Source organism: Phymastichus coffea, unplaced genomic scaffold (assembly GCF_024137745.1).
Source record: "Phymastichus coffea isolate CEN01 unplaced genomic scaffold, Cenicafe_Pcof_1.1 PCOF00146, whole genome shotgun sequence".
Lineage (NCBI taxonomy): Eukaryota > Metazoa > Arthropoda > Insecta > Hymenoptera > Eulophidae > Phymastichus > Phymastichus coffea.
In genome coordinates, this window is record NW_026706957.1 from 74,837 (window position 1) to 85,000 (window position 10,164).

Below are 10,164 nucleotides of genomic sequence, written 5' to 3' on the forward strand. Positions count from 1 at the left end.
TATATGCGCAGTGGAATAAAATTTAACCACAATAATTGTTTATGTCATGAACTTTTATTGAATTGGAAGTACTTATAATCTTGGTACATAGCAGTGAAAACAAAATTGTTCCAACAATATATTATTCATTATTATGCTATTAGAAGATATGCATGTTAAGGTAGATGGAACAATTAATATTCTCGAATTTTGAATCGACGCATACTCAAACATTCGAATTTTCTAGTTCTGTCTTATTTTAAGATATCTTTATATATAACTGCCATACGTCATTTGACTAGTGGACTTTTCCGAAAGCAATCATGGAATCATTTAAAATGTTTAAATATATAAGCCTAATGCTATCGTTCGAGTATACTTCATCTATTGGAACTATACCGAAAATTAATACAAGTAAAAATTTCTTATGTTCCAGTTTTCAAGTTGTATGCATAATTAGGCCGAAAACTTGATAGCGAAAATATTCAGTTACTCCAGTTATTAAAAGTAAAATATCAATTTTCATTTTGTTTCTCAAAATTCATGTTCGCATATACGAAACTGTAAAATTATGCCATATAGAACCAATACATTGTACCATCAATATTGATAGTATTTAGATGCATGTGTCTTCCGTGATTCAGATACGTAAAAACGCCTATTGCCAAATATATATTTACCCCTATAAATTTTTCTTTGCATATCCGAATAAGATTGGTTTGTTTGAAATGCGATAGCATAAATGTCATAAAAAATTCACGACAGCTTTTTTTGGAGCTGCTTTGATATTATAGCTTTCAAATAAGTCATCGCATAGCTTTAAAAAATCCATTGCTAACCGAAAATTATGAAAAAGGTGTATATGTACAAGGGTCTCGTTCATATAGAACATACATCCGAACAGGTGAATCTCGATACTATGCTGAAAAGAAAAGAACATTTTTTTTGAAAAATTCAATTTTATTATTCAACATAGTTGCCTTCGAGGGCGATACAGCGGTTATAGCGATCTTGCAACTTTTCGATACCATTTTTATAGTACTCTCGGTTTGGCCTCAAAATAGGCCTCAGTTTCGGCAATCACTTCATCATCGATCTTAAATTTCTTGCCAGCGAGCATTCTCTTCAGGCCTGCGAACAGAAAATAATTGCTGGGGGCCAGATCTGGAGAATACGGTGGATGAGGAAGCAATTCGTACCCTATTTCATACAATTTTGCCATCGTTTTTATCGACTTGTGACACGGTGTATTGTCTTGGTGAAACAGCACTTTTTTCTTCTTCAAATGTGGCCGTTTTTTCACGATTTCTTCCTTCAAACGCTCCAACAACGCTATGTAATAATCGCTGTCGATTCTTTCTCCCTTTTCAAGATAGTCGATGAAAATTATTCCATGTGCATCCCAAAATACAGACGCCATAACCTTGCCAGCCGACTGCTGCGTCTTTCCACGCTTGGGATTCGGTTCGTCTCTTGCTGTCCATTCAGCTAACTGTCGATTGGACTCTGGCATGTAGTGATGGAGCCAAGTTTCATCCATTGTTACATATCAACGCAAAAATTCACTTGTATTACGGTTGAACAGCTTCAAACACTGCTCAGAATCGTTAATTCGTTGTTGTTTTTGGTCGATTGTGAGCTTACGCGGCACCCACTTTGCACACAGCTTCCGCATACCAGAATATTCATGTACGATATGCCCAACACGCTCTTTCGATATCTTCAGAGTCTCAGCTATCTCGATCAACTTCATTTTACGGTCATTCAAAATTATTTTTTAAACTTTTTTGATGTTTTCCTCTGTAACAGCCTCTTTTGGACGTCCACTGCGCGGAGCATCTTCTGTGCTGGTATGGCCTGTGCGAAATTTAGCAAACCACTCACAAATGGTTCTTTTCGACGGAGCAGACTCAGGATAACATTTTCTAAGCCATTTTTCAGTATCACCAGTATTTTTTCCCATTAAAAATAACGCTTTATCAACACACGAAATTCAGATTTTTCCATTTTTATTGGAATAACAAAAGTTGCTTCACTCAAAATGCTATAACTCACAAACAAATCTTTCGATTGCTGTCAAATTTTGACACGTTTCATTTGAAGGATGATTCTCAGTGAAAATCAGATGAAAAAATTTCTAGTGGCGTCATCTCTTCAAAAGTGCGGGGACTTTTCAGCCCACTTGTTAGAAAGTCATTTCAGCCTCGTGCAGACGTTTGCGCCCGAGCGAAGCAAGGGTGAAGAGACCACATGATAATATTTCTTATCTCGTACTATATCGTAGTGTCGAAATGTACTATTAGCTGTTTGCGACGATCGTCGCGTGGACCTTCCTCTATGGTCGCGAGTGCCATATATAAACTTAATGACGGATCTTTGCGCGCTAGTTATAGATAATTCCTGGCTATATGTAGGACTATTCTATCGTACCTTCAACAACGTTGTAGCATTCACTCAGACCGTGGTACTCTTCAACGTTCCGGGACGCACCTTCTGTAAGACTTTCTCAGGAATTGCGTGAACAAAGTACATCGATCTTTTGTATAGTTGTGCGAACTGTTGCTTTTACTAATTTGTTATTACTTCTAAATTCATTTACTGCCATCGTTGCTGTTGTTAATTCTACTTGTCGATTCCTTTTGTTATTGCGCCCTTTGATCGTTATTTTTATGTCTACCCTTTTGAAAATAGAGATATAAATTCTATACGGAATTTATACAGTAATCTTGTTAGAATCTAAACAGTAACTGCACAAAATTTATACAGAATCTGTACAGTAAATATTCAGGACAGACCAAGTTTTTTCCAAAATTTGTTTTACAAAAACTATACCGATACCTAAACGTAATCTATACATTTTCTGAGTAACGCTTGCTAAGATTTTACACATGTACTCCACAAATTTTATAAAGGTTATGTACAAATTCAAAAAAAAAAATGGTATAAATGTACATATAAATAATTTCATATGATTATTCAAAATTATTTGAAATAATTCAGCAAATAAATTATTTATATATTATGAAAATAATATTTATATATCAATATTTATATATTGTAGTTTTATAATTTGTAAATAATATAATTTTCAAATAAAAATATTTTTTATTAAACAACATAGATATGTATACTAGTACTGCAGAAGCATACATGATTTAATTTATAAATTTAAAAAACACGACTGTGAATTTTTTTCAACAACTCTAGTAATAATTATTACAACGTACTTATATAGAATTAACGAATAGTACTGTCATAATTATACTAACTAGATTAAATATTATATCAATTTAAACGAAATATGCATTATTGATAATATTATACTAAACTAAAACAAACGAAAGATGTACAATACCACCTTTCAATTGATTAACAATTTTTTTCCTTGCGGTGACATTATTGAGATAGATATATGTGGTCTTACTACCCTTTGGCTTGAATCTTTTAAATTGATTATTTATTTCTTCTGAAATTATGTGGAAAAGATCAGCGAGTATTTCTTTCATTGCACGTTCTCTCAACAAACGCTTACAATATCTATAAATCCAATACTTCAGACATTTTGCACACCAAATAATTTTAAAAATAAGATGTTTACATAACAATACCTATAATAAAAAATAAAATATTTTACTTTTGACAGCACCAAGTTCATCACTCGCAACGACATCTCTAGACCTTCCTTCTACAGCGAGCATTCAAGGTTTTATTTGCAGACACTTTACTAAAATTTCTTTTCCATGGAAAACTCTTGTAAAATTTTTGACAAAAAATTGATCAACTTTTAATTTAATTTTAAGTTATTTTTCAAGTCTTTGAAAAGAATCTTATGCTCGTGGCCTATCTGAATATACTCTGCCTTCTAAATAATTTTTTTCTAATAATTATTTAAATATACATTTATTAAATGCATTCTGAAATTAATTCAGCCTCGTCAGCATTTTCATCTCTCTCCTCAAATCGTACAGACATTGCTTAATCGGCATTCGAACGTGTACTTGAGTCATCTGATGACATATTGTAAAAATTTTCTTAGTCGCTTCTTATAGGTTTAGAACGAGTCTTTAAGTTTCTATTTTTTTTTTGTTCTTTTCTGAAATTTTTTCTGAGTATTCTGTTGAAGTGTCACTATCTTCTGACGAAATTAAATCGCGACTTTGTCGATTATTGTATCGTTGTCTCTCAGTCGAATGTCAGCTTCAGTATGCTAAAAAGATTAATAATAATATAAATGATGAATATTTATAACAATTAATTATTGTTTCGTAATTATCAGAAAGTCTGTTCTAGAGAGAATACCTTGTGGAGTCTTGCTCCCTCTGCGAAGTACCAAAATTGTCGCCTTCGTTCAAATACTTTAATAATATTTTCATGCAAATGTGTTGAGCAACTATCAACCTGTTTTAAATGCGTGCTTTCTTCAGAAGACATATTATTCGTTTCTATATATACAACAGAGAATCTTCGCATATAGTTGCGTAGAAGCTATGGCACGTGGATCTATGCAAGGTATCTTCCAGTTTAAGTTTTTCGGGTGCGCGTGGTGTCTCCCATCCTGATATTCGTTCAGTATATTGAACATAAGAAAAATTAAGTTATTAAATACCCTCTACTTATGTGTCAGATTATCTAAATCTTTATAATAATTAGGAAGTATTAAGTTCGTGTCTATTACTGTATTGAAAGATCAATACGGCGTAAAGGGAAGTCTCCTTTGATATACTTCCATATAGTGATGTTATTGACGGCTGATGATATGTACTATATCTCTCGGTGTGTATCCACCATTTGTGCATATGTAATTTGGTAAATCCGGATTGCCTTATACACTTAAACGTAAAATAACGGATATATGTACGTACAACTTCCGAATAGCCAAAGATGTTTGCGCTCAAGCGAACCGACAGTAAAAAGGTTACATACTTATAAACGAAAAATAAAATTAAAAACTAAACAAAATATGGCAGACTTTCCCCTTGCAAGTCAGGGTTTTTTATTCCGGCTATTTATTTTAATTTTTAGTTTTATTATTTTTGTGATTCATAAATTTTTGTATCTTGATATTTTTATCATTTATTAAAAAAAACCAAACAATTTAGAACATTGTTATTTATTATTTAAACTTGTTCAAGTAGGCGATTGAGCCGCCGCCACTATGCACGTATATTTCTCAAGTGTTATATTACATCTTACGCGCGTTATATCGAAAGTTTTGGCGATATGTAAACAAAATTCCGCTTATCACGTGTTAAAATTGTATGACACTTTGACACGCTATTAGAAATAACTACAGGTAATTAAGGAAATCGTTTTAAATATAAACCTATACATGTGCATAAAATTAGAAACGCGATTAATAAAATAAAATAGTAGGCAAAAATAAAACTAATAATACAGACGGGTGTATATATAATAAGTTAAAATAACTACCCCTCTGACAATAAAGATGTAAATTCTATACAAATTCTATACAGTAATCCTATTAAAATATATACAGCAACACTGCACAAAATTCATACAGAATCTGTACAGGAAACATTCAGGACAGTTCAATTTTTTTCCGAAATTTCCTGTACAGTAACTATATGGATACAGACCTATACATAATCTATACGGTTTCTGAGTAATGTTTGCTAAGATTTTGCTCTCATATCCAAAAAATTATACGTAGATTCTGTAATCGGAAAAAGTTGTATAAATATTATATATGAATTATTTTATTTAAATTCATAAAATTGTCGGAATAAGTCAAATTATTACATTATTCTATATTCAAAATAGCTAATTATTAAATAATAGATTTATTTGCAATTATATTTATTTACATATTAGATCTTCCCTTAAAAACAATTTAAGTGCAACAAAAAATGTGCAGTAACTACAACTACACTGCAGTAATACCGCACTTTAGTTTATTGAACATTTTTCATTGTAAAATTTAGTAGTGTATCATATTATAGGCACTGCAGAAATGTATTGAGTTGATGAGGTATAAATGTAAATTGCAATAGTATTGAAGTCATTTGTATTAATACTATAAATTTAGCATATTATAATTTCTATAATTATTTTTAATCGTATGACATTCTATGTATATACTTTCGGTTACAATTTTATTACAGTAGTGATGTTTAGTGCGCTTCGTACATACGTTCATCTTGTTCGTCTTTTTTTGCGTTCATGTTAATGCACGGACTTAGATCGATACTTTTATTATACCAAAATTAAAAATTCCAAAAGTTAATACAGGCATTAAATATTCTTTTGATTTGATATGAGATATATAGCTGACGATATATTAATTATTGATAATGCTTATCCAGGCTCACACTCATGACTCTCATGAGGTGGGAAGAAGAATGAGATTGGTAAGGCAGAAGAAGCGTTTCTTTCCAATATTGTTCCCGATTGGACTCGTCACCTGAGGCTGGATGGCCGATAACACCTGCCTCATACCCAGATAACACGTAGTCGCTATCTGGGTTCATAAATTCAACGAGCGAATTTCCTGTCGCTCACAGATGGTCGACACCATCTGTTGAGGATGTGTGGACCATGAGACCGCTACATGTCCTCAGACTCAAACATCTCGCACTATAGTATCGAAAAATACTATAACGCATTACTGCTGGGAAAATTACTCATTTATATAACAAAATTATTTCAGAAAAAAAGTGATTGTGTAATATAATTAATTTCTCGTCCCTACATTAAACCTTTCCAGCAGTTGCTATATTGTATTTTACATGAAAGCATATGTGAGCCAAAGTTTCATGACAATACGAATTCATTGTTTGTTATATATATATATATATATATATATATATATAGGTTGATAAATTAGGAATCTTTATCGATATACGACGACTACGAACTAGCGGCGTCCACGCAATGTCGCGACTGTCGCCTGTCGGTGACACTGGGTGACACACTAATATCGTGATCGCGCTTAGTTTACTGTTAATTGCAGAGTTGCTCTGCTAACAATAATTTATGTATTGATTTGATACGCCCAACGCTGTGCAATGAAATTTTGTGAATAATTTTTAGATACACGGATTTTCATTAAAAAGTTTAAAGTATTCTAGTGTAGGAAAAAGAGATAACAAAGTAAGAACAACAGTTAATAATTTTTTAATTTTCTTGTCCGGATGATAAATATTTTTATATAATTTTATACTAAACTAACCTGTAACGATTTGTTTACAAAAGCCGTTCATTTTCTATTGAAATGTTAATTTATATATTTTTAAGATTACCTGCTAAGTATGTTATTATTGGAAAATATTTGCTGAGAATATGTTGTGAAGAGAACTTCTGTTATTATTAGAAATTTCAATAATAAAAATTTTGATTAAATGAGAAAAACATTAATCTTTGATTTTTTTAAAACATAATTAAATCAGTAAAGTTCACTATTAAAACTGGGCAACTTTTATTAATGTATATTTCAATTCAGGAATAGATAGCCATGGCAGATGAAGAAGAAGAAAAGGAATATCGGTGGGAGACAGGCTACGAAAAAACATGGTATATGTTTTATAAATCTAATTTATTAGTCCTAGTCCATTTTTTCTTTGTTTTACTTATAGCTGTATGTATCATTTATTTAGGGAAGCAATCCAGGAAGATGACCATGGAATGTTGGAAGCCTCTGTGGCAGACATTATTCATAAAGCCAAAAGAAAACGGATGCTAGAAAGAAAAGAAGGTTCACGTTTAGGTATGATGCGGCATCTGTACATAATTCTTGACTGTTCTGAATCAATGACAAATCAAGATTTAAAACCAACACGTTTTCTTTGCACATTAAAGGTATTTAAAAGAACAACTACTTTGATCAATAATATAGCAACACTGTATTTAATTTCATTCCTTTTCAGCTGTTAGAAGGTTTTATTGATGAATTTTTTTATCAGAATCCTATTAGTCAGTTAGGTATCATTATTTCAAGAAATAAAAGAGCTGAAAAAATTACGGACCTTACTGGGAACTCTAAAAAGCCTATATCGGTATACTAAAGAATATTCTTTTCTAATGAATACTAATTTCAAAATATTTTCAAATTTGAAAAAAGTAACTTATTTTTTAATATACTTCCAGGATTTAAAAAATCTGCAACACACATCTTTCACTGGTGAACCATCACTTCAGAACTCTGTGGAATTAGCATTAAAAACTTTAAAAATGTTACCAACCCATGCAAGTAAAGAAATTTTATTGATTATGGGTTCTTTAACAACTTGTGATCCAGGAGATATTGAAGAGACTATACAGGTTCTTATTTTCTATTGTGTAGTACTCGTTTATCCTCTTATAAATGACCATTTCTCGTGCATTGAAGGCATTAAAAACAGAAGGAGTTAGGTGTAGCGTTATTGGTTTAGCCGCAGAATTAAATATTTGTAAAATACTGGCTGTTAATACTGGTGGTGAACATGGAGTTGTTTTAGACGATAAACATTTCAAAGAAAAATTAACAGCACATATTGATCCACCACCAGCTGCAACAAGATTAGATGCTGCTCTAGTCAAAATGGGCTTTCCACATCATGCATTGCAGACATCTGCAACTGAAGCATCTGTAGCTGTCTGCATGTGGTAGGTAATATATTTAAGTCATATAATTTACTGAACTATACATTTAAATTAATAAATATTCTTTTTCAGTCATGCAGATAAACCAGATGACAGTTCGAGATTTACCAATCCTGGTTACTTGTGTCCTCAGTGCCTTGCCAAACATTGTGAATTACCTGTAGAGTGTAGATCATGTGGACTTACCCTTGTGTCTGCACCACATTTAGCTCGATCATATCATTATTTATTTCCTATAAAACATTTTACTGAAGTAACTTATGAAGGAAATCCAACAAATTGTTATGCTTGCCAAAAGGCATTTGTTGACAGTGATAAAAAAGTACTTAAATGTTGTTCTAAAATCAAAATCAATTACTTATTAACATTTTTACTCATTGATGTGAATAATATTTCAGGTATACATTTGTGAAAAATGCAACCGGACGTTTTGTGTTGACTGCGAAATTTTTATCCATGAATCCCTACACACGTGTCCAGGCTGTGCAACTAACTCTGCCATTATGTTCAAAGTAATAAATAACAGCAATAATGCTTCATAACTATAGTCTATTGAACGTACACCTACAAGTAGTTTTTCGTAAAACGTACAAATGCAATTTCATATTCATGTGTAATTGAAATAGATTTGAATTTGGCAGGACCAAATATCACATTTATTAAAGATTGACGACTTTTTCACCTCATTCGAGATAGTTGTAAGAAGTGTAACCACTGCTAGAAATGTGAGTATTAGGGAAAATGGACATGTCTACCAAATGCAAACTATGTTCAATCATGTAGTTAGTCATATATCGATACAGCTGCTCGTGCTTCTGAATCAGAGGCATATTTTTCGTGCCTATATATTGACAGAAAAAAGTATTTTCATTTCATGTTTACGCAGTTATTATGATAAAGTTGATTGTGTTAAATATGTGAATCATTCTCTAATTCTCTATCCATTAAATATGTGTCAGATAAATGCTTACAAAAGATTCTTATTCGTACTCAAGTCGACTTATTGACGACAACCTACGCAAAAATAAAAATTAAAATGTGAAAAAAATCATTCGAAATCAAGTTCTGATGAATCAAATAGTTCGTGCAACGAACTCGGTTCATACTTTGAAAACATTAGCAATATTTGTACCGGGTTCCGAATAAATTCGATTACGTTTATTAAATATTGATCATAAGAAACAAGAAATGCCTGTTTTTTATAAAGCCAATATTTTAAATAAATTACGTTATGTAAGTTCTTACACCTTGAAGAAAAGTACATTTTGATATTAGTGCGAGAAGTGTCAAAAATAAATATATTTTGCATATATTTTCCTTTATTTCAACAAAATCTATTCAAGGAAATAAACGAGCAGAATTGAAAAATTGAATATTTTAATTGTAAATTTATATTTAAATTTACGCACCTAAAATTGAGCTAGAATATTCTATTTTCTATAGCCTTCTTGATTATTGAGCCAAGATATCTTAAATTTGAAATTCTTCAGACATAATGGATTGAAAATTTTAACATTTTCAAAATCCCAACTCTCCCGCTAATTAAAACCTCAAGTATAGCTTATATTAACAAGCAAAGTATAATTA

The 10,164-nt window shown here is 31.5% G+C and overlaps 1 protein-coding gene across 2 annotated transcripts in view; it reads left to right on the forward strand.

Annotated features, from left to right (window-relative positions):
- Positions 1-140: 140 nt before the first annotated feature.
- LOC131672241 (general transcription factor IIH subunit 2) overlaps positions 141-10,164 on the forward strand; it is a 10,127-nt gene continuing 103 nt past the window's right edge. The window contains exons 1-8 of one of the 2 annotated variants that reach the window (XM_058949341.1): positions 141-160; positions 7,439-7,509; positions 7,593-7,794; positions 7,863-7,991; positions 8,083-8,256; positions 8,324-8,580; positions 8,650-8,899; positions 8,976-10,164. The exon at positions 8,976-10,164 is cut by the window's right edge and continues 103 nt beyond it. In XM_058949341.1, the coding sequence (XP_058805324.1) occupies positions 7,451-7,509; positions 7,593-7,794; positions 7,863-7,991; positions 8,083-8,256; positions 8,324-8,580; positions 8,650-8,899; positions 8,976-9,119 (1,215 nt within the window). In that variant the 5' untranslated portion in view covers positions 141-160; positions 7,439-7,450 and the 3' untranslated portion in view covers positions 9,120-10,164. Of the gene's footprint in view, positions 161-6,906; positions 7,090-7,438; positions 7,510-7,592; positions 7,795-7,862; positions 7,992-8,082; positions 8,257-8,323; positions 8,581-8,649; positions 8,900-8,975 lie in introns of those variants that run through there. The other variant, XM_058949340.1, reaches the window with a different exon arrangement.